This window comes from Magnolia sinica, chromosome 6, assembly GCF_029962835.1.
Source record: "Magnolia sinica isolate HGM2019 chromosome 6, MsV1, whole genome shotgun sequence".
NCBI classification, from domain to species: domain Eukaryota; kingdom Viridiplantae; phylum Streptophyta; class Magnoliopsida; order Magnoliales; family Magnoliaceae; genus Magnolia; species Magnolia sinica.
In genome coordinates this window covers 73,364,052-73,389,581 of record NC_080578.1, presented here as the reverse complement: position 1 = coordinate 73,389,581, position 25,530 = coordinate 73,364,052, and the positions used below count along the sequence as shown (strand labels likewise).

The following is a 25,530-nucleotide window of genomic DNA, read 5'->3' as shown; positions in this document are numbered from 1 at the left end:
GACTTCGCACCACGGTAGTTAACCCTTCGATGAAGGGAGAGCTTCGCACCCAATTGGATTTCCACAACTCGAGAACTCGAAAGAGTAGAAAAATGTAAAATTTTCATTAAGCTTCAATCAATAAAAAAGCTACAAGGAATGCCTATTTATAAGAAAAAACCTATACCCCAAAACTCGCGCCATGTGCGCAGCCTATTACTTGGCGATGAAGTAAACCAAAATAAAAACTAATCAAAGAAATTTAAAGTGTCCATAATACTCTAAATAACATTAATAAGCAAAACCTAAAATATAAGATTAATCTGACTAGTGGGTCACGATCATGAGATCCTATGATGGGCTTTACTTGACTACCGGGCCCACTCCAATGAACCAAAATTTAGTCTTCTAGCTAAAAGGCCCTCCCTGGATATCGTCATCGATCTAGATCAACGGTAAGGCCCTCCTCCTCCTTGGGTATGTACGTAGGGGGCAGCGTGCGTGCGCGCTTGATGTCCCCATCAACTCTCCCCAGCTGTGAAGATTTCGCCACTGGCGAAATAAAACTCCTGAACCACTCCAAGATGTCAGGATCAAGTCTCTGAAACTCCTTTTCAGTGATTCACGTGCTGTCTGAAGCTGGGTGTGACTTCCATTTAACCAGGTACTTCTGAAACCCGCCGTCTGACATTGAAACTATCTGATGGTCAAGGATATCCTCTATTATCTCTCTGGGTGTCGGAATGGTAGGTATGGGAGGTAAAGGCTGAGATGATGGGTTGGGATGGGTTAGTATAGGAGGTAGAGGCTAAGAAAATGGATCGGGAAGGGTAGGTATGGGACGTGGTAGCTGGGAAAATGGGTCAGGACGGGTAGGTATGAGAGGTAAAGGCTAGGAAAATGGGTCGGGAGGGGGCCATGGATCAAGGGAAAGGTCCGGAGAATCAGGATGGTTAGGTGATATGCTTGACAATATATCAGTGGTCCCCTAAAATGCAACTAGATCTTCCTCATTGAATGTGGAACTACTTTCCATGGAAGGTGGAAGATCTACCACATACGCATTGAGACCGTTTCGTTTTATAATTTTAAATGGTCCAGCGCTACTTGCATGTAATTTATGAACGGCTCCTTGAGGGTACTGCTCTGGCCTAATGCGGACCATCACAGAGTCCATTACTTTGAATTCCTTGAAACGTTTATGTTGGTCTGCAGAAAGTGTGTAATGTTCATTACTAGTCATGGTCTTCTGCCTGATTTCTCGATGCCATGAATGAATGTGATGCGCAAAAGACTCTGACGGCCTATGAGATAACAACATAGGGACAAGATCAATAGGTATCCTAGGTTTGTAACCAGTAACGACTTCACAAGGACTTAGATCAGTGGTCCTATCGATAGAACTATTAAACGCAAACTCGGCTATAGTAGTATGGTGTCCCATGTTTTGGTGTGTCATATATCCATCATAGGGGGAAACTCATCCGGTAGATCATCAGGAAAGACATCACGAAACTTAAACACTACCAGAATGGCCTCAATGGGTAACTCTACACTAGCCTCTGGTGCACTCTTCACAGTGGTGGGGTTTATCCTGACGGATGTCTCTAATTGGGTATTGCGCACATCAAATTGCTCAAAGCATTGGTCTATATGTTGTTCCCAACGCTTACCCAAAGACTCAAACTGCTGGGACAGCTTGTTTAGTGACTCTTACAAATGTTCCATTTTTATTTTATTTTATTTTTTATTTTTTTTTTTAAGAAACAATCTAGTTTCTAAAAACGAAAAAGGAAAGTTTCTAAAAACAAATTAGAAAAGTTTCTAAAAAACAAATTAGGAAAGTTTCTAAAAAAAGACAACTTAGTTTCTAAAAAAAAAAGGAAAGTTTCTAAAAATAGAAAGTAAGTTGGTTTCTAAAAAAAGAAAAAAGAAAGTAAACTAGTTTCTAAAAAAAAAAGGAAAGGAAATTAGTTTCTAAAAAGAGATTAAGAAAGTTTATAAACCTAGAAATAGAAAGCTAAGTTAATTTCTAAAATAATTCAAATAAGGGGATAACAAAAAATTTCAGCAGCTTATGTCAGGGTTTATGGACCTCTAAACAACCATATATGATGAGAATTGATGCGTAATGGACATAAACAATTAAACCCTAAACATGTAATGCATTCCCCTATAAGAACCCTAGGCTCTGATACCAAATTTGATGTAGGACATGAAAATTAAATATGATATGCAAGATCTCAGGCTTTAAATTATACTAATTTAGAAACAATCACATAAAATTCCACATCCCACACAAAAGTTCAAACATTCAAGCAAGGGGAATCTCTGCGGGTCCAAACCTACACAGGCTAGGGCTAGATCAGTAAAATTATGGACCAAAAGACATTCAAAGGGAAGTAAAAAAATCATCCACACATGCACAGCAATCAGTCCTTAATCCAAGGGATTCACCAAATTCAATTCATAGAACCCTAGGGTAAGAAAAATGGCAAATAAATTGAAAGTAATGCAATATAGGGTTAGGGTTATGGAGAATAGGTATGAGAGGAGTAAAATAGGCGGAAATCTAAACCTGGAAATAGTCCCCGCGCGCAGACGGCGGGCCAGGCCTATCGTACGTGCGAGGGGGCGCCGAACGCAGAAAGCGCTTCCTTGGCTCTAGTCGCCAGGGGAGGGCTTCAAAAGCCCTAAGTTTCATGTCGATCAGATGCGCGGTCTGTGCATAGTGCTCCGCCGAAGTTTCAGCCCTCCTGCTGTAAAGAGAAAAATTGTTGCAATAAAGGACAGATTTGAAGCACGGATGATGGTAGGAGATGAGAAATAGAGATGGTAGAGGATGGGGGCGAATCGGGATCAATGTGGCTTCGCACCACGGAAGTTAGCCCTTCGATGAAGGGAGAGCTTCACACTTAATTGGATTTCCACAACTCGAGAACTCAAAGGAGTAGAAAAATGCAGAATTTTTATTAAGCTTCAATCAATAAAAAAAGCTACAAGGGGTGCCTATTTATAAGAAAAAACCAATACCCCAAAACTCACGCCATGTGCGCAACCTATTACTTGGCGATGAAGTAAACCAAAATAAAAACTAATCAAAGAAATATAAAGTGTCCATGATGCTCTAAATAACATTAATAAGCAAAACCTAAAATATAAGATTAATTCGACTAGTGGGTCACGATCATGAAATCCCATGATAGGCTTTACTTGACTACTGAGCCCACTCCAACAAACCAAAACTCAGTCTTCTAGCTAGGAGGCCCTCCCTGGATGTCGTCATCGATCCAGATCGACGGTGGGGCCCTCCTCCTTGCATACGTACGTAGGGGGCAGCATGCGTGTGCATGCGCGCGTGATGTCCCCATCACCATATGGCATGGAGTACTATCCACCGCGATAGACGAAACCGCTTCTCCAACTTCTTCCAAAAGAGGCGAGGGCATAGAAGGGCCTCATTCATTTGCCCTGTCACCTACCTTGGAACACAATCAAGGATATTCCCCACTTCAATGCCTTCCAAATAAAAGATGTTCTTAAAGCATTTCAACTTCCAATGCAATATCATCAATAGACTCAAGGATGATGACTGCCTTTGTCTTAATTCTCCACACCATGGATCTACACCTTTTTACAATCGAGCATAAAAAAATCTAGTGTTGCAGTCTCCCTCTTTTAGCCATATATTCCTAGCTTTTTGTTTTTAAAAGATTTCCTCTTGAAGTTGCACTTTTGATAGTGGGTCTTGGCAAGCTCAAGTTTTCTGCAATCTTCATATGATCTCGATCTGAGAAACCTCGATTAACATCGAGTGTGGGCATCTACTCCATGATTCTGAATGATGGTATCAGTCACCGTATCGACCTGGCGGAAAAATGATATGAACAGCGTCGCTTACTGGTATCGAGGCCGTATTGGGCCATATCGGCCTGTATTAGTCAGAATTTTTTTAAAGCAAAAAAAAAAAAAAAATGTGGAAATATATTAGAAAATAGGAAAATTGAAATTTTCAAGAATCTATCTTTTTTTGTGTGTTTGGACAATGTATTGAATGGTGTATCGGACCGTTCTTTGGTAACAATGTTATCCTAACAGGTTAACCTACTATAAGGTGTGGTGTTGATTTTATTTTATTTTCTATAAATTGTTGATATGTGTCAGAACTTGATATTATATATTGCTTATATGATTATCTATTAACTAATATAATTTTTCTAAATTTATTTAAAAAAATAGAAAACACCCAAAAAGTAACTTTTTTTTTAAGATGAGCATTTTATTGAAAGCCAAATTTATATTATAAAAAAATTATAAAAAATTTAAAAAAAAAAAAAAGAAAAAAAAAAGAAAGCTACTCCATAGTAGCTAGAAACCCCCAAAACAAAGAGAAGAACTACATAACCCAATCTCTAAACAAAATTAGAACCCTCGAAAACACCCCCGCCTTGGAAACTCTACAGTTGTGGAAACAACGGTTGTTTCTTTCTGCCCAAACTGCCAAATGGACCGCCATAAGGATAATCCTCCACTTCTTTTTCCCTAGGGCTACTCAAAAAATTAACTTGAAACTAGAAAAAAATGCAGAAAATATTTTTTTAAATCAAAGCATGTGTGAAATAATTAGATCCATAGTCTTCTAATACTCCTCATGCATCATAACAAGAATTTATAAAATTTTAAAATAATAATAATAATAAATAAAAATTAAAATTAAAAAACGACTTAAAAACTTTTTTATGAAATTTTTAGAAAAAACATGTGTAAATAAAAAAGAAATTAAAAAAGAAAAAATGCAAATCTTCAACAAATCAGTAGATCCATATTCTAATATTCTTCAAGAATCCGAAAAATAAAATAAAAACTAATTTAAAAATCTTTCTGAAATTTTTAAAAAATACCTATGTAAATAAATAAATAAAAGAAAAAAGAAAAGGCCCCAAATCTTTAATAAATCAACAGATCCATGATCCTCTAATACTCCTCAAGGTCATAACAAGAATTGGAAAAAAAAAAAACTAATTTAAATTTGTTTATAAAATTTTCAGAAAATACCTACATAAATAAATAAATAAATAAACCTCCAAAACTTCAACAAATCCATAGATCCAGTCTTCTAATATTCCTCAAGCATGACAATAAAAATCAGCATAAAAAAAAGTACTTAAAAACATTTTTACTAAAATTTTCAGAAAATAGCTACATAAATAAATAAATAAATATTTTTTTTTTAAAAAAAAAAGGGAAAACACCTCAAATCCAAATCAAAGCCAACAATATTTTATGGAAATAATTTATATTGTTGTTCCGATGTGATTCCAGATTGAAAACGCAACAAAAAAAAAAAAAGTTTTTTTTTTTTACCTTTTCTACGATTTTTGTAAAACCGGACCCGGGAGGTTCAATTCTTCGATTTGATGCCAAAAAAAAAGTTTCGATCTTCAAATTTGATCTAGATTTGGTCGGAAATGCCTTTAAAATAATCCCTCTCTATAAAGAAATTAAAAGGAAAAGAGGGGGGGAAAACAAAACAAAACAAAGAAAACTTTTTCTTTTTTTTAAAGTCATCTTTAGGCTATCAAATATCAATGTTAATACGGCTCGATACAGAAAATACGGGCCGATGCAGCACCGTTTTTTCATAACGGGAAGGTCACAATGTCCCTTTAAGTTCTAGATATCCTTGATATCATAGTCCAAAGACAGAACACCATTCCTAGATCAAGCTATCTACAACCTTATGCCCTCCTGCAATTGTCCTTTTGAGAACGTTTGCCTGAGCCATATCAATAATTGACTCTTGAAGATATATTCAACACTTACGAGGTGCAAATCTTTGTGTTGAACTTTGAATCTGTGAGTTCATTGTATCCTAAAGACAATTTGTCATCTCCTTTCTTTTGCACTTGGAATACCAAACAATCGCAGCAAATCTGTCTTAAGATATTGACTATTCAAGTCAACACTTGAACCCACAAATCTGTTTTTTCCTTTTTTTTCCTTTTTAAATTTCTTCATTTCTTCCATTGCGTGCTACTCCCCATATTCCAACAATTATGAATAGAATGAGGCTACCTTGCTACTCTTGTTTTGTTACTCTTTATGAATTGAATCAAATTATTGCAATTCAGTTCACAGAGCATCCAAAAACAGCTAGATGTTTCCTTTTCCAATAATTTACATATTCCAATTCTTTTGAATATCCAAGCAATCTAATCACAATCTTTCATTGTCAAGAAAAATTGAATCCTAACCGTGAGACTCTAAACCAAAATGCTGAAAACATAAATCATTGTTTTAATAAACATCATGGACATACCAATTCATTTCAACAACAAACTAAGCAGTGGAGTCCAGAGGAGCATCAGAGATCGTCTCACAAGTCATGTTAATGGCACGGTCTTCCAACCTGTAAGCAGCTCCGTTACTGACGGAAGATGTGACTGAATTTCTGCTCTTACCTGCATATTATAGTATGTGGTTCATTGAATGTGATTGATCATGGAAGCTTTCTCTTGGAGTTGCATTGCACCAATTATCAGCTGAGAGTCTACCTCAATCCACAGTTTCTCAATAAACCATAATCTTCAATGCTGCAAATGGTTCTCTCTTTCTTGTTCTTGGAGACATTGAGAAGCCTCCTCAAGGAAAACATAATTAGATTGAAATTGCCTTCAAGACATGAGAGACCAATGTTACCTAAATCACCAATCCCCTTATGTTAACCATTCCAAATCCCATGATCCGGATTGTGGGTCATTTGCAACCTGGATGCTACTCTTACCAATCCGAAACTATAGTTATATACTCCCAGTATGGATTGAGTCGTAATGTCAATGTACATTGAGAACGTAGAGATTTATACTTGTATTATGGATGTGAGACCACTAATAATAATACCATCATTTTATACATAAATTAGAATATTGATTCATATATTAAACTGTACACACAGCTAGTGTCTGTACTGGGGTGACCCAAATGATCTTACCCTAGTGTACCACATATTGGAGGTAGCAGTGTACCATATACCTGTTCCAGCATCACATAGAGCAACCTGAGATCCAGTTAACCTTGTGACAGACCCTAGAGAAAAGGCAAAAGAAACTGACTTCATGATGAAAACCTTTCTTGCAGAAGTAACAATAATGACTTGAAAGTAGCTTTAGGCTGTGTTGACAAGTTCAACTGAATCCAATTGCAACAATGTAACTCGATAAAGAAACAACAACCAAAGTCGGGCTTGCACTACTTTGTACATCCTGAGAGGCAAACCCAAAGTTGAAAGTACTTCTACTTCATGTCCAAACTAGAAACATGTGGAATTGCAATTGGGGGTTTGGTTGTCACTATGAATTAAAATGGTGCCAAACCCTGGTTAACAAATTCGTGTTCGAAGGACTTGAATTGCAGTCAGTTCAATTGAGCATCCAAACACGCCCCTAATTATTTTCTTGAAACTAAAGTGACCATCAATGGCATAAAAATGCAAGCTGCACACAAAAATATCTCCAATAAATATGAATGGTGGAGAATTGAAAGGTGAGCTTCAATAATTTACTAAAGAGCTTCTAAAGAGTCTCAACAAATTGGATTTTACCTCTTCTTGCATTCAGATGTTTAAAGCCAACTACCACAGCATTCACTTTTGGAATGTTGAAGTTTTTTCCTTTGCTTGTAATGCCTTTCTGAATCACCTGCAATCCAGGTGACGACAACTAAACATTTGTTGGTATGCATCAAGAAATTATGCTGATTCCATTAGATTACATGCCTTCTAACTGACTTAGCATTTGAGGTTCTGATTGCAGCTCCAAAAACAGGACAAATCCAAGACCTCTCCAAATTGAGAAAGGTAAAATAACTCAAGTTGTACTCATCCACCATACACATGGAATAAATTCCTTCCAATCCAGATCATCCAACTAATGTACCCCAATTTGGATGGAGCTTGGCACTAAAGATGCTCTAACTCGTTGATCACAAGCATCACATTGGCGACTATCACATGGAAGTTTGAAAGAAAATGATCAGCACTCCAAATTCACAGAGATTAAGTCAGTTAAGATCATCCAAATAGTGTGACTTTCACAATGTCCTCTATCTACAGTGAGAGCTACAATTTGGAAAGTGCAAAACTGGATCAGTTGCCACACTTGAGAGAGGTCTGGTTCCCAACCATCTACCATATTTCGTCACTCTCCGAACCCTTCAAGCAATGAATCTCTTCATTGATTAATCATTACTCCCATTCCCTTCATCTCTTCATTCTCGGATCTTGTGGTTTGCATCATGAAAACTATGTAGTTAAATTTTTTGGATTTATTGCAATTGGTATTGATCTTCAATCCTAGTAGGATCACAGCTCTGTACTTCTGATCTAGCTATTACTTGACCTATTATGATATTATGTTAGTTAGTCTTACAACTACATTGTAGACATCTAGTATGAGATTAGGTCATCATTACCATAAAGCAAATAGTCATCAGTTATCAACTTACTATACTTATCAGCCTTCCGCACAAAGTTAACCAGTTAATGGAGCCATAGTTATAAAACTCAGTGACTCAACTCAAAACTTGGCCTAATCAACTCAACTCGAGATATTTGAGTCCCTTGGAAACTTGCTAATGAGCCTGAATTGGTCAGGAGACTCAGGACTCAACAAGACACATTGAGTTGACACAAAAACTCGGTCAGCTCAACATGACTTGGAAACCACGAGTGCACGCAGAGTGTTCAAGTGGGGGCGTCTCACAAGCAAGTGCACTACCAGTGTGCTATGACACGTATTTGTGTTTGAATGAGAGTATTTAAAAACTATGTTATTTTCAAATATACCACATAGGCTGGATACTTCTAAACTTAAATATCGAGTCAAGTCAACTAAAGACTCGTTGAGTCTTCGGGTTGACCTGACCCAGCTAGATATTGAGTAGAGTTAAGTCGAGTTAAGTTTTTGAATTATCGATGGAGCAAGGGTTACATCGCTAATTCTAGTAAGATGAGGCCGCCAACAAAAATGTTTTTTTTTTTATAAAGGAAATATCTTAATTAATTTGTCTAAAAAAATCTACAAATTAGAGCTAGAAAACTAATGAATGAGTAATTGGGTTATTTCACGGAATATTGCCTAAATTTGGAATGAAGCAACTTGTGCAGTTCTCACTGACCATTTAGATGTCTTCACATAATGTCGCGTGCAGGAAAGCTTTCAAGAAGATATTGGAAGATGCATATAGATATTCTTACAAAGTGCAGCATGTAGGAAAGCTTTGAAGAAGATATCGGACGACCAGCAGCAACATTCATTACAGCAAGTAAAATGAGCTGATGTTCAATTGGAGTTCAACAAATCACCTCTCCTTCGCCCTAGGGGACAAATTTATTAAGCATTCCAAGGTATTCTTGACCTTTTTCACCCTCTATGAGCAAGCCCACTAACATAGATGTAGTGGATGCATCCACAGAAAAATGTCTTTTAGCCATTTCACCAAGAAGTTGCATTCCCTTGACGGTCTCATTGTTTTGTAGAAAACCCCTAATTAAAGCATTGAAGGTGACACTATCTGGTTGGCAACCCTTCTCTTCCATTTGCAAGAACAATCCATTAACTTCCTCCATAAGCCCTTCTTTACAGAGCCCATTGATTAATGTGTTATATGTTCTAACATTATTCCCCAAGCCCTTGGCAGAGGCCCAACTGAAAAGCTCCTTCACATATTTGAGTTCCTTAGCTTCGCACATCCCATTGATAAGGACATCGAACACTGCATTATTTGGTTTAATTCCTCTAATTTCCATCTCATTGAGTAGTTTCATTGCCTCAACAGGACACTCATTTTTACACAGCCTGTCCATCAGAATGGTGTATGTGAGGACATTCGGACATTGTCCATGAGTTTGCATCTCATTGAAGAGCTCTTGTGCAGCCACAACTCTCTGTACCTGGCACAACCCACATATAAGAGTACTGTAAGTAACAACATTAGGCTCCAATCCCTTGCAAGGCATTTCTCGGAAAAGCTGCATAGCCTCGTCCACCATCTGATTCTTGCAATATCCATCGATTAAGATGTTGCAAGTCACGACACTAGGCTTATGGCCTTTAGACACCATGTTATCAAATATCTTTAAGGCAGCATCCATTTGGCCAGTAAAACAGTAGCCATCCATCAATGCATTGTACGTGATTACATTAGGCTCCTCACCTCTCTGGGTCATCAATTCTAGTAATCCATAGGCTTCTTTAATCATTCCTTCTTTGCAAAGAGCATTCACCAGTATGTTGAAGGTTGTCACATTAGGAGAGATTCCTCCATCCAACATTTCCTCAAACAGAATCATTACTTCTTTCCACTGCCCTAAATTGCATAGTCCATGAATTAAAGAACTGTAAGTGAAAACATCCGGCCGAATCCCTTTACCAACCATTTCTGAGAAGAGGTTAAGGGCCTCCTTTGTGAGCCCATCTTTGCGTAGACTATCGATGATTGAAGTATAAACCGTAAGGTTAGGCCTACATTTACCCGCACCCTTCTCCATTTCCCAGAGCAACCCAAGTGTCATTCTGTTATTCCCAAACTTGCAAAGACAATCGATAAGTATCCCAAACGTCACCACATCTTTCCCTTAAGCAAATTTAATTTCTGGAAAAGAGAGACCGGCCCCACCCCAAACTAAGAAAGAAGACCCACATACTTACACCTTATCCGAGAAACCCTACACCACTAAGGAAGCAAGCTCGAACATAAAAGGACGCAAGCCCCAATCCTCATCTTTCATCTCTAAAAAGATCGGGCAATGATCGGATATTAGCCTAAACAGAACTCTTTGAAAAACTAAAGGAAACTTTTCAACCCAATCCGTTGAGAGCAAAAATCAATCCAGCTTCAACTTAACTGCCCTAGTCTGACCATTAGATCACGTGAATTTTACTTCGCCCATTGGTAAATCTACCATGTTGTTATAGACTATCCATTTTGAGAAATTCCCCATGCTTCTGGTTATATGGTTGCCACTTGATTCTTGAAAAGAGAATCTCACAACATTGAAGTCTCCACCCACCACTCATGGCGACTATTGTTTGCTCTAGCATGAATCCAATTCAGCTTAGAATAATTGTCATGAGCTCAATCTATTTGGCTCGTAGACAACTGTAAAAACCCACTTAAAACCTGATAAAACCTCTTTTACTAGCAGAAATAGGGAGAAATGCCCCTCCCAACAGTTCCCCTTTGACCACAACTTTGAGTTCTAGATAGTTAAAATTCTACCTATTGAACAATTTGTGTTCTACGCCACCCAGCCTATGAAATTTCCCCTACACAACAAGTCCACTATCCTCTGATCATATGATTGCAGCTTTGATTCCTTGAAGTAAAGTGTTTTGTATTTATTCTGATATGGCCATAAAGGCCGATACGTATACGTAATGGCAATGACCATTACACGAAACGGGGATGAAACGGGGCAATTGGCTTTTTTGGGGCTATAATGGCCATTATGGGTCATAACAACCATTACCCCCATAACGGTCAAAAAATGACAACTTTTTTCTATTTAAATTCATTTTTTCATTTTTCTTATTCTAAAAACTTTCTTAGATTATTCTACAGCAGATTTCCACCACTCTTAATATATTTTTTTAGGATTAAAACCATACATTGAAGCGATTTAGGTGAATAGAAGCTTCGAGGGTCTTTTTTATTTTTCTTCAAAAAACATGTTATTTATGCCTTTTTTCATTTTCTAGTTCTATTGCTTAATTGTGATGTGTAAATATTAGAGACATGTAACCATGTTCATAAATTCACCAAACAACCAGATACAACACTCTCGCCAAAAGAGTAGATTGTTACGCTACCATAAACATGTTTTTTAAAAAAAAAAAGAAAAAAATGAATACATATTTGGAATATTTATATTATTCCAGAACTTTTCAGGGAAAAAAAAAAAAAATTCAACCATTATGGAGGTTGTAATGATCGTTATGCCCCCCATATCGGCCGTTACGGCCGATGCCCATATTGGTAATGGTGGTGACCGTTACGGGCATAGTTACCTATACGAAATACCTTGCCTGGAAAGCTACTATTTAAGCCTTATATTATTTACAATTATTCCTAATATGTGCCCTCTTTTACAGACACTTCAGATGACGCGCGTTCCAACTTATTATCTTCATAGAGAAATTGTGCTTGCCCTTCTCTTTGTTGAGCTCCTCTCTTTCTTCTACACCTCGTGAGAAACTATCAGATCAACCATTACCAAACTCTCTGTCGATGCCTCTTCATCTTCCTCTTGCCTCTGTGGATTTAACAATGACGACAGTGTACCTTTATGAACCATCATCACTTGGTCGGAACTTTCAACTGATTGATGCTTAACGTAGACCCCATTGCACTCTCCAAACTCTATCTAATTCAAAAATGGAAACGTTCGATTGCTTCTGAAGATATTCTCTTTCTCCTAGCAATCCGAAGTCAAAAAAAAAAAAAGAAGAAGAAGAAGAAGAAGAAGAAGAAGAAGAAGAGACAAACCACCATATCGTTATATTAATTTCAAGCACATGCCGTCACTACTTTCCCCCATCTATGTGAAGCAAACCACACATGTGGTTCCCAGTTGTGTTAACAAAACCACTCGCGAGACACCTTCCGCAGGCAATGTGAGGACCACAAAAAGTTCCATTCAAAACTTTGCTACGCTAAAAAGCATTTTTTGTGACGTCACCACCACATGTCACCATTCTCTTCTCCTTCATTAAAACAAGAAACGTACCCTACGCTTATTACTCGGCTTCTCGTTCGAAGCATCTTGACCCCCCTAAAGAGACCCACACCCGTTGAAAGCTTCGGCCATGACTGACATTGGTATCATTACTACCATGCATCAATACCTCCTCTTTTATTCCCTCCACCTTTCTGCCCACCAATGAGGGACTTACAAGACAATGATTTATCATCCATTGCTCGATATGGTGTTCCATCATCTTCCATGTTCTGATTCGCTATCAACGACGAGCTCGAGCTATCTTTCCCTACACCTATAACCAACTCCTGAGATTCCTTCTGCAACTTTATGAAAATGCTATCATTTTTTACTCTATTCAAATATTTTTCGGCACCATTTGCAGTTTTTTCTTCCGTATTTAGATTATAGCAAAACGAATTTTCTCACAATATTCGAACAACAAATCAATCTCTACTACCATTTTGATACAAGCCCTGATTTCTGTGAACACTTTGTTTATCTAAAATATGAAAGGGAGGTTCCAAATTTGGATACAGACTTTGTTTTATGATTTAAGTAAATATAAGCAAGAGGGTAGGGGACGTCCAACAGTAACTCTCCCATCCTTTCCCATTCTCTTTGTTCCCTTTTCCACTCTTTCTTCTCTTACATCTAACTAGATGGTATTAGAGCGGTAATCGATCAAGTTCCAATCACTTTCTTTTCCCTTACCTATCAAAAACCTTCTCTTCCTTTCCTTCATGCTCTCTTGTGCTCATAGCTTTTTAAGAAACTTAGGGTTATTTCTAGTGCACTGTCCTCTTCAATGGCCTATGTGTGAATGGTGTTGGTGATGTGTACATGATCGTAGTTCTTTCTAGAATTTGGTTAAGGTGTATGGGCTGATTGGTGCATCCTGTACTGTGTACGCATTGTGTTGGATTGTGTGGCTAAAGCATTCAAGTTTCCAGAAGCATTAGCCCTTACTTCTATAAGCATTGTACATCCATTTCTTCTGGTTTTTATTGCCTCTATTTGCAATGTATATGAAGGGTAAGCAAAAATCAGATTCGTAAATCCATATGACTTTTTGAGGGTTCAAATATCCACTATCAAGTTAAATGACCAGTATTCTAAATCTATACAAGTCTTAACAACCAAGGGGAACAATAGGAGAAATTGGATGAAAAGAAGTAAATATGATGAATGGATTTAGGGCAATGCTCAGATCGTGACGTGCTTGTGGAATTATATGGAAATGTCTATTAGAAATGTTTCTAGATAATGGCAAATAAAGTTTAGGATTCTCCATGAGTAGAGTTGTAAATGAGTCAAACCGAGACGAGCTTGGCACAGCTCGGCTCAGCTCAACCAGTAGCTAACCCCAGCTCGAACTCGGCTCGGCTTGTTTCTTGAGCCTAACTGGCAAGCTTGGCTTGATTCAATCAACAACTCAAACAAGTTCGAGACAAGTTCGAGCCTGTGCGACAATTTCTCAAACACATAGAGTACATCTTCAATTTCAAACAAAATGTAAAACAATGACAACACTTTACAGGTATTTCATCAAACACTCAGTGAGCAGCATCAAAATCAAGATATGAGAGCAGTCTTAGAATGTAAAGTTTTTTTTTTTTTTTTTTTTTTTTGTAGTGATTTGTTTTGATTCCATTCCTTCCTCGCACCAGCCGATCCTGCGGAGAATGTATGTGCCCGAAACAACACTTCATTGAGTCATTTCATCAACCACTCGGCGAGCAGCATCAATATCAAAATAACTGAGTCATCGAGCCGATTCGATCCAAGTCAATTCAAGTTGAGGTTCGATTTGAGTCGAGTCGAGCTCGGGCAAGCTTGAACTCAACTTGAAATTTTTTTCAAGCTCTAAAAACCAACTCGACTTGGTCTGAATCCAATTTCGAGCTTTTCTGAGTTAAGTCGAGCGAGATGACTGAGCTAACTCGATTCATGTACAGCTCTATCCATGAGAGATGTGTTCATAAAAAATAAAATAAAAATAAAAACATCACTCAATCCACACCAATTATTTGAAGAGGTTTTTTTCTTTCCAACAAGGAGATAAATTGCTAGGTGAATATTACAGGAACTCAAAGGAACATGGGAGGAGTTGAATGTGTATCAACCTCTTAGAAGCAAGGTATTCCCTAACAGTAACAGTGGTCAGAACAAATACTATTGTTACAATTATGGTATGGGCCGTTACAACTTGAGAGAGAGGGAGGGAGAGAGAGAGAGAGAGAGAGAGAGAGAGAGAGAGAGAGAGTTGATGTTGAATCGATGTTCACCAAATCACCTCTCCTTCGCCCTAGGGCACAAATTTATGAAGCATTCCCAGGTATTCTTGACCTTTTTCGTCCTTTGTGAGCAAGCGCACTAACATAGTTGCGGTGGATGCATCCGCAGAAAAATGTCTTTTAGCCATTTCCCCGAGAAGTTGCATTGCCTTGGGGGTCTCATTCTTTTGTAGAAAGCCCCTAATTAAAGCATTGAAGGTGACACTGTCTGGTTGGAAACCCTTCTCTTCCATTTGTAAGAATAATCCATTAGCTTCCTCCAAAAGCCCTTCTTTACAAAGGCCATTGATTAGTGTGTTATATGTCCTAACATTATTCCCCAAGCCCTTGGTGGAGGCCCAACTGAACAGCTCATTCGCATATTTAAGTTCCCTAGCTTTACACATCCCATTGATAAGGACACCAATAACTTCATTATTTAGTTGAATTCCTCTAATTTGCATCTCATTAAGTAGTTTCATTGCCTCGACAGGACGCTCACTTTTACACAGCCCATCCATCAAAATGGCGTATGTGGAGAGATCCGGACATTGTCCATGAGCTTGCATCTCATTGAAGAGCTCTCGTGCAGCCACAATTCTCCGTGCCCGGTACAGCCCACCTATTAGAGTGTTGTAAGTAACAACATTGGGCTTCAATCCCTTGCAAGACATTTCTCGGAAAAGCCACATAGCCTTGTCTACCATCTGCTTCTTGCAATAGCCGTTGATTAACATGGCATAAGTCACGACACTAGGCTTATGACCTTTACACACCATGTAATCAAAAATCTTTAAGGCGGCATCCATTTTGCCAATAAAACAGTAGCCATTCATCAATGCATTATATGTGATTACGTCAGGCTCCACACCTCTCTGAGTCATCAATTCTAGTAATCCATGGGATTCTTTAACCATTCCTTCTTTGCAAAGAACATTCACCAGTATGGTGAAAGTTGCGACATCCGGCAGAATCCCTTTACCGACCATTTCTGAGAAGAGGTTGAGTGCCTCCCTTGTGAGCCCATCTTTGCCTAGACTGTCGATGATTGAGTTATAAACCAAACGGTTAGGCCTACATTTACCCACACCCTTCTCCATTTCCCGAAGCAACCCAAGAGCCATTCTGGTGTTCCCCGACTTGCAAAGACCGTCGATTAGTATCCCAAACGACACCACATTATAAGGATATCCCATTTCTACCATCTTCAGAAAGAAACTATTCGCTTCCCCAATCCGCCCTTCCATGCAAAACCCCTTAATAAAAGTAGCCAGAGTCGCGGCATCCGGCTCATGGCCACGTTTCAGGATGTCGCTGAGAATAGCAAAACCAGAACCGATGCCATTCAAGCGGCAGGAACAATTGAGAAGAATGTTCCATGTATAGATATCGGATGGGATCCCTAACCAATTCATCTCCCGATGCAAAGAAATCACGGTCGAATAGTGTTTCATTTTAGCAATAGTAGTTAACAGGCGATTAAAGGTCTCGATTGAAGGCAGCGGCTGCCTGCGGACCATACGATTGAAGAGGCCCACTGCATCCTCTAACCTCACAAAAGCACCGGCTCGAATCGAATTGAATAGATCATTCACCAAATGGTTGAATTGGGTTGGAGTCGGGATCTTGTTCTCTGTGATTTTAGAATCAAGGGCAGAAATGGTAATTTCAATAGAAGCTGGAGAGGAGAGAGTTTTACCCTTTTGAGCAGCGGCAGCGGCAGCGGCAGCTCTTCTCGACGACATTTTACGAAATCGAAGATTTTGTGGGTGCCAAACGACTCCTGATGAGAGAAGAGAAGAGGGGATGGCAGTTATTGTGGTCCTGTGGAGTGCGGCTGCCACCCCGGAACCATTGATATATCCACGCCGTCCATATGTTTTGTAACTATATTGTGAAGCATGGTCCCAAACGGGAGGAGATTTCAGTGGCTAAAAGGCTACTGAAGTGACGTGGTGAAATACAATTGGTTGAATACCCAGAGCATATTCCCTTACCATTAATGCTATTTTCCCTGGAGTTCCGTTAGACGTCTCCCTCCATTTGCTAGTAGACGCACTCGACTGCGTAGGGTTGAACGTTATTTTCAAGTCATTTTTTTTCTTCGCTCCCCTACTTAAGTTAGGACACCACTTTCCATGGACAAAATCATGATGCATGTAATGTATCCACACCGTCCATCCATTTCGTGATATCATTTTAGGGCATAATCCAAAGAGTGAGAAAGATCCAAATTTCAGGTGCACCCCACCATAGAAAACAATGGAGATTGAATGCCTACCATTAAAACCTCTTTGGGCCACAAGCTTTGGATCAAGCTAATATTTATGCTTTTCCTTATTTCATGTCTTTTTTAACTTATAAAAAGGTTGGATGTCAAATAAACATCATGGTCGGCATCAAGAAGGTTTCAATGGTGACCGTCACCTCCCACTGCTTTCTATGGCGGGGTCCACTTGAACTTTGAATCTGCCTAATTCTTTTGCTCACTCCCTAAAATGGTCTCTCCAAATGGATGGATGGTGTGGATACAACACACACATCATGGTGGGGCCCAAAGAACGTGGTGACTAGACATCAAAACGCCCTGCAACGACTACTTCACCACTGCAACCTTTAAAAAACAAAAATAAATAAATTGCAGGGGAGGCAACCTTAACATGCCATAACAACACCTTGGACTAAATCAGCCCCGGTAGGAAGTAGAACAGTAGCTGATGTTAGAAAAATTTAAGAGTTTCTTGTACACAACGGAGAATAGTTAGAAAATGATAAAAAAATGATCAAATCTATCAAGTTCAAGGCTCGACTTGAATAGTCAATTTCTCAAGACAGATTTGCTGCCCTTTTTCTGGAAGTTCCAGCAAGTGCAAACGAAGGAAATCTGCAAATTGTCTTCAGGATACAATGAACTCTCAATCCAATTTTCAACACGAAAATTTGCACATTTAAGTGTTGAACAGATCTCTAGTTTTGACACCGATATGCCTTAAAACGTTCAGAAATACTCAACAAGAGATTAGATCGAGAGTAATTGTACAAGAAATGATATAAACTCAATGATTAAGAGTCTGTACTTCTGGATTATAGTATCCAGGATTTATATCAACTGAAGGGTCATGGATTTCTTCCTGAAGAGGTGCTAAAGAGCCTCTTCAAGAAATCCATACCCATTCACAGCAAATAATTGCCTTTCCATGAAAGGACATGACTCTATGTCATATGGCAGTTATTTCTGTACCCATTCAGACAGGAGCAGTTATCCAACAGGAAAAACTGTATCCACATAAGCGACACATGGCATAGGTGCCACATGTACAATCATGTCACAATTACTCTCAATTAGCCAAAAAAGGTAATAAAACATCAGGGTACTATGGCCCAAAAAAATTGAACCGTGTGCCAAAAAGACTAAGGCTCTTATTGCTCCTTGCGACGATGCGAACGTGCGAAGTGCGCCTAATAAAGCGCCCAAGCAGCCCTACAACCCACGCCACGCACGCACGTGCGGTGCTTCGCACCGTCCTCGAGGAGATTTGAACCCTGGTTGCATAAGCAAAAACCCCTTCTCTTACCGATTGGCTATACACACTATTTATGAAAAGTTTAAATAATTAATATATTTATTTACTTTCTAAAAATAACTTTTATTTTTGAAATTTATTTTTTATTCTAAAAACACAACAGCTGAAACCTGACCTAATCAACAGCCTTAACAATTGAACAAAGCAATGAACTCCAACTGACTTGGGGCCTTGAACAACTATCAATCCAGCCACACCAAAAACCGAATGGCCGAGGTTGTATCTTTTGTATCTTCAAGCGGATACATTGATGGGCAGAACTCCTTGATGGGAGGCAAAGCTACAACCACCAGCAGTTTCCACTCCACTGCTACTAAAGCTTCTTCAGTGGCTACTGCTGCCGAACTCGAGACAGATGACACTGCGCTCTTGCTTCATCTGCGAGGAGCTAAGAAACAAAGTATTCCCAGAAAGAAGCTGAAAAGTTTTAATGGTGAGAACCTCATCTAAACTGTCCCTTGTTGTGTGAACAAAACAGGCTTTGGATCAGACTGATTTTTAGTAACTACCGAGTGAACTTGAAGGGGCACCTTGTGGACGGATTGGATGTGATAACTACAACACGGTGGGCCCCACACAATGCAAGGTAGAATAAGGTTGTTACACAAACATTGCAGAGAAAGCAGCCGACAGAATATAATAAGAGAGTATCCAACCCGCCCATCTGGCTCTATCCTCAATTACAGGATGGGGCAGAAAATCAGTGAAATACACAAACTAGGTGCACCGATGGGTTGGGATGCCACCCATGGGTTTGTGTGGGGCCACCATGGTGCATATATATCATCAACAACCAACAACCGTTGTTTAACATATCAAGATGAAGCAAAAATACAAAAATCAGCCTCATCCAAATATTAGGCAGGACAAACCCTATGAACTTAAAAGTTTTAATATCAATTCCACATTACATTGTTCATGTTAGTGTAAGATTTGGTATATGGCTGAACTTTTTTTGGTATGTATAATTGAAATAATTTTTCTCATGGGATGAACGGAGTAGATTTGCTTATAATAGAGTTTGAGTGTTTTATGTATAAAACAGTTGTATACAATTCGGTCCAACCAACTGATAACTACCAGACCGATTACCCATTTTCTTATGGGTGAGATAATTAAGTACAGGGCTCCAAGAAAAGATCCCATGCATGTGCAATCCTTTAACATGTGATGCACGTGCATGATCAGGGCCATTCGTCCATCAGTCTCTGCCTTACACGTCCACCAGTACCACCGTAAGCTAATGGTGACACCAGGGAGATGTGGGTCCGTGTGGAGTAGTCACACTATCCAACTCATCTATCAGATGTTGGGATATAGAGTTTGAAAAACTATTTAAATAAATTAAAATTAAAATGAGAAAATAGAAAACTTATCGATTTATAAAAGTCGAGGCGTGACGTGAGTCACTCAGCTTGAAATCTAATTTGCTCCTCTTGGACAGCATCCCAAGTGCAACGAGTTTCCAGAGCCATCGATCTCCAGATACAAATACTATGACCCGGTCCCAACAATGTACTCACTGTACACGGGCTCGAACCACTTGCAGTTTTAACCCGAACTAGATGACACTTAAACCACACTTTTAACATAAAACATACTAATTTAAAACAGATGAGAGAAAGTCTATTTATAGACTATGTGAAGACACCCTTAAGAGTGTAGAGACACCTTTTCAAAAAGATTTGTGACTATTGGATTTAAACTCAATTGACGTGACCCTCTGGCTTTAAAAGACAACTTTTCAAAACAAAATATAAAATGATGCAACTTTTCAAACTTAAGTGAAAAGACACATCCATAGGGCCATGGTCTGTTCCAATGAATATTTTAAAACACTAAATTATTTTAAAATTATTTAAAACACAACATCATATGCGTCCCCTCAGAAAAAGCCTACGACCAAAATTCAACCTGATTTGAAACTAAGGTGGGCCACAGGAAGGTGAGTTTGGCTCTTATCTTCATGAAATCCATCCCGTCCATCAGGTAAGCCGCCTCATCTTAATCTTGCAGCCTTAAAATCATGACCATCTAAAACTCAGATTTGCAGGCCCACCTTGGTGTGCATATGCCATCCAATCCATTCATATGGTTGTGTCTCATCGGGACAAAAGAATTCCCTAAAAATCACATTATTTCAAAAATCATGAGTATTAGAATATACCACGTGAATATCAAACTCGTGATGGCCCGTGAATTTAGAATTCCATAAGGGGTGACCCACCTGAGCGTTGAATCAGACTGATTTTTGGAATCAAGCCAAAAGAAGTGGGGCTGTAGCTGATGGACGGATAGGATTTCATGAAAGTTCCACAAGTGGCACTATGTTAGCTTTATGCAGTAACGAGAACAGCCCTCTCTACTTATCCCGTACAGCCATATGAACCCGAATATGGTAGAGCCGTATTACTTCATCAATTTTGCGGTTAGGATTATCCAGGACTCATTATGGATGGAAATCGATTCCAGATATGCATAGATTCGATGATCTTAGCCATCTAAATTGATGGTGGGAATGAAAAAAACAGTTAACGGTCAGTAACAAGCCATGGAAAGTAAAAATATGGTCTTTTCAAAAAGTATGATTCTCTAAATACCGTCCATCCATATAAGGCCCGGTAGTTGGACAATTCAGATTGATAGACAATAATCTGAACCGTCCAAAGTATAGCAGAAAATGGAGATTGTTCATGAATGAGTTCATTTTTTATCAGCATGTGTGACCCTTCTTATGTCCACCTATAAAGGTGGTCCCACAATAGACCCGTCCATGTACTGGATGCTACATGAAACTTCAGATTAACGGATGATTCTAACCGTTGACATGTAGGGAGATCCGGACCGTCAATGGGAAATTGTTGGACGGACATCAGATGATCCTAGCCATCTGATCAGTGACTTTCAAATGCGGTGAATAGATTATCTAACATGGGTAGTTTTGAAACAGACCATCTATGGATGGAGAAATGAAAAGCCACAGGAGTCATCCTTCCAGGAGTGGAGGGTTGTGAAGGGCATTAGCTCATCAATTTGGAGCCCACTAAATTGACGGTCAAGATCCTTAGGCTTAGTGCTCTGCTGAAGGGTTGTGAAGTTGATACCATAATACCATTAGGTGATAATTAGGTAGAGTCTATCTAGATAGCGTGTTGTATACCATATCAAAATGGTTAATCCAGCGAGCCCCGCTGTATACGGACGGTGGCCAAAACAACAGGCTGGATATAAAATCATAACTAGTCAATTTGATCAAGAAAGGCCACTTTGTACTTTTGGCCCTTGTCCCTGATCCAGCGGTTACGATTGTCTGCCGGCCTAAGTTTTGAGTCACGGCTGGCATATCGTGAGGTCCAAATGAGTAGTTTGCATCTCATTTGCTTTTGACCGTCCAAAATGAGCACTGTGAATTTCATCAGCTGAATCATTTGTGTATGGTCGATGACCCAAAAATCAGACTGATCATACGATCCCAATCTCTTACTTTGTTCAAAAGGACCACTTTATACTTTTGGCCTTTGTTTCGATCAAACGGATAGGATTATCATGTCAGGCGTGCTTTTGGAACATGACTCTCAATATGGTTTTTTTTTTGGGGTTAACTTGTTAGTACACACCCATGTCAGTACACACACTCCATGTTAGCCACCCTCGCTAGGGATCGATTCCCCACTTGGGAAGTTATGCCTTAGCGATGTATCAGTTGTAAATTATATAGAATAAAATATTTTTGTAAAATATGGAAACCGAAAAATCACGATGATCAAAACTAAGGACAGGTTGAAGCACGTCTGAAACGTTGTTCTTAAAGCGTTATTTGCCTCTACTCAAGTGAATTGAGTATGCTGATAGGTTACAGGCAAACTGCTTCTAGGATACGACGAGCCTGGTGTGGGTCTGCGTTCAACAAACACGAAGGCCCACCTATTGAAACTCTGTTACACTCAGTCTGACAGAAATACAATAAAAGAAAAATCACAGAAAAAAGAAAGAGAAGAAAATATGTGATTTAGACCACTGCACTGGTCAAGTCTTCAGTCACTGGTTCAGTCGAACCGTTGGTCTGTTCTTCAAGCAAAGGTTCAACCCTTGCTGTCTTGCTGGAATTACTGGAGTATAGGAGAGGAGTGGAGGACTGTCTCAGTTCGTATGGGTCTGCTGGAGTGGGTTGAGAGATTGTTTGGAAACTCATCTAGGCTCTCCTTTTATAGGCTATGGTAGCTGGGGGTTATGGTCCAGGGAATTAAATCCCATGACTGTTTTTTAGCTATTGGAGAAAACTAGTAGTTTTATAGCCGTTTTCTGACTGTTGTGCATGGGCCATTAAGCTGCTGCATGCTGACTGTTGTGAGACAGCAGCTAACTGTTTTCTAGCTGTTGGGCTAGCCATGCAGCAGTTACTGCTGGACCCTGCACTAATGGCATAGCTGTTACAGATCTGCTTCGCTCCGGTTCGCTCAAGGTCGCGAAGGAGTGATCCTCTACGATACGATGCGGATGTGCGAAGTGCAAAGTGCGTCAATAGCGCCTCTACAGCCACACTGCCTCACATGCCCACGCCCTCGCATCGAGCCCGTGCCCGTGACTGAGACCGAGCCCGAGCAGGCGCACCGGTGTTCCAGTGCTATGCACTGGAACACGCAAGTCCCTTGGTCAACGGACTAGGTAGGCAAATATTATAGTACTCCAAAACTTTCATTTAAACCACAAAAAGTTCGTCTCTTTTTTTAATGTGGGACTATTCCCAAAACCTACAAAAAGGTATTTTTTTTTCAAACACTTTTTATATATTATATATTATTTTTTATTTTTAAAAATCAATATTTTGCAACAATCCCCCACTTGATTTTAAAAAAATATTTTTTTCTCGATTAAACATTTCTGCCAGAATAATCAGCTTATATGCATGAAGAAAGATATCTTTCGATTTTAATCTTCCCTTAGTGTAAGTATTTCAAAACTCTGTCGAAATGAGTGGTAGTCGTAGCGTTGAACCAGTTATTCCTAGATAACAGAGTCGGAGAAACCACAAACATATTCGATATGTGTTTGTTAGAGTTCCCACAATCTTACTCAGCACAATTAATGACCATGTGCTTATCCTAATTCGTGAACGATCCTGAGAGAAAACTCCTAACTCTTATGAGAGACGACACTATCTCTACGTTCATATATGTGAAATCCTTCCAATATTTCCGTTACTATAAGACACTTATCCTATAGACTGGATTTCATTAAGAATTCTAAGACTCAACCCTCTTTCGTAATGCTCAACACTTATTTATTATAGATGAGGTTTCTATATTTTAGTGCTGAAAAACTTTTCACATATCAGTGACTTGTTTTTACCTATTAAACCCAAAATTAGAAATTTTCTGACTTTAGGTTGGGTTACTATCACTGGTGGAACTTTGGTTGAAAAGTTTCAACCCCATTTCTCTAAATGTAGCCTTTACTACCTCTCTCGGTAGAGGTTTAGTTAAAGGATTTGTCAGGTTATTGCTGAATTTCATATAGGAAATAACAATGATTCCATCTCGAATTAATTGTCTGACATAATCATGTCGAAGACTGATATATCTAGACTTACCATTATATGTGCCGCTATAGGCTCTAGCTAATGTGGCTTCACTATCATAATATAGTGACACAGCCGATATATGATTTACACATAAAGAAATTTCTAATAAAAGATCTTTTAGCCACTCAGCCTCTTTGCCTGTTGCAGTCAGGGTTATAAATTCAGACTCTATAGTCGAGTGCGTTATACAAGTCTATTTCTTAGATCCCCAAGATATAGCTGCACCCTGTAGTAGACTTGTTGTCCCCTACACTCAATATCCAACTCGCATCGGTATATTCTTCCAATACGGCAGAAAACTCTGAATAAAATAGTCTTAAGTCTTTAGTTGCTTTTAAGTAACCAAGGACTCTACTGATTGCATTCCAGTGTTCAGTACTGGGGTTGTTAGTAAACCTACTAAGTTTATTCACAGCATATGCGATATCAGGTTTAGTGCATTGCATAGCATACATAAGACTCCCTATATCACTAGCATATTCTAATTGTGCAACTGTTCTTCTAGTATTTTTTTTAGCTTGATACTTGGTTCAAATGGGGTCTTTGCTTCTTTTATATTTAGAAGGTTAAACTTATTTAGTATCTTCTCAATATAATGAGATTGACACAAAGCATAACCTCCACAATGTTTTTTAACTTTGATGCCTAAAATGGTATCAACTTGTCCAAGATCCTTCATTTTGAATACGGAAGATAGAAACCTTTTTGTTTCAGTCACACCTTTTTTTTATTACTTATTATTAACATGTCATCAACATACAAACAAATAATAACGATATAACTACCATTTACTTTAGAATATATGCATTTGTCAGCTACATTATGCATGAAACCATGAGATAGTATTTTGGAATCAAACTTCTCATACCATTGTTTTGGTGCTTGTTTTAATTTATACAAAGATTTGACTAATCTACATACTTTGTTTTCATTTTCTGGTAGAACGAAACCTTCAGATTGTTTTATGTATACCTCCTCATTGAGGTCACCATTCAGGAATGCGGTCTTTACATCCATTTGGTAGATGTGAAGATGATGTATGGAAGCTAGCACAAATAATATCCCAATGGATGTTATCCTAGCTACATGAGAGTATGTATTAAAGCAATCTATCCATTCTTTTTGTCTAAAACCCTTATCTACTAGTTGAGCTTTGAAGGTTTGGATAGTCCCATCAGTGTAATATTTCTTCCTAAATACCCACTTACAACCTGTGAGTCTAGAACTTAGATGTCAGTTTACTCGTTCCCATGTTTGATTTGACAGTATAGATTCCATTTCATCGTTTATAGTTTCTTTCCAGAAAGCTGAGTCTCTAGACGATACAGCTTCTTTATATGTTTTAGGATCATCTTC

At 38.7% G+C, this 25,530-nt stretch overlaps 2 protein-coding genes across 2 annotated transcripts; both read right to left on the bottom strand.

Moving 5' to 3' along the window:
- Positions 1–8,729: 8,729 nt before the first annotated feature.
- Positions 8,730–11,139, bottom strand: LOC131248867 (pentatricopeptide repeat-containing protein At1g63080, mitochondrial-like). The gene has a single exon (XM_058249360.1). It carries the CDS (start codon positions 10,547–10,549, stop codon positions 9,353–9,355), a length of 1,197 nt encoding a protein of 398 aa, XP_058105343.1. The 5' UTR covers positions 10,550–11,139; the 3' UTR covers positions 8,730–9,352.
- Positions 11,140–14,741: 3,602 nt separating this feature from the next.
- Positions 14,742–16,860, bottom strand: LOC131248866 (pentatricopeptide repeat-containing protein At1g62720-like). The gene has a single exon (XM_058249359.1). The coding sequence runs from the start codon at positions 16,752–16,754 to the stop codon at positions 15,042–15,044; it is 1,713 nt and encodes a 570-aa protein (XP_058105342.1). The 5' UTR covers positions 16,755–16,860; the 3' UTR covers positions 14,742–15,041.
- Positions 16,861–25,530: the final 8,670 nt, after the last annotated feature.

Coding starts and splice junctions, on each gene's coding strand:
- LOC131248867 (XM_058249360.1), bottom strand. CDS start 10,549: ATGACACTTGGGTTGCTCTGGGAAATGGAGAAGGGTGCGGGTAAATGT.
- LOC131248866 (XM_058249359.1), bottom strand. CDS start 16,754: ATGTCGTCGAGAAGAGCTGCCGCTGCCGCTGCCGCTGCTCAAAAGGGT.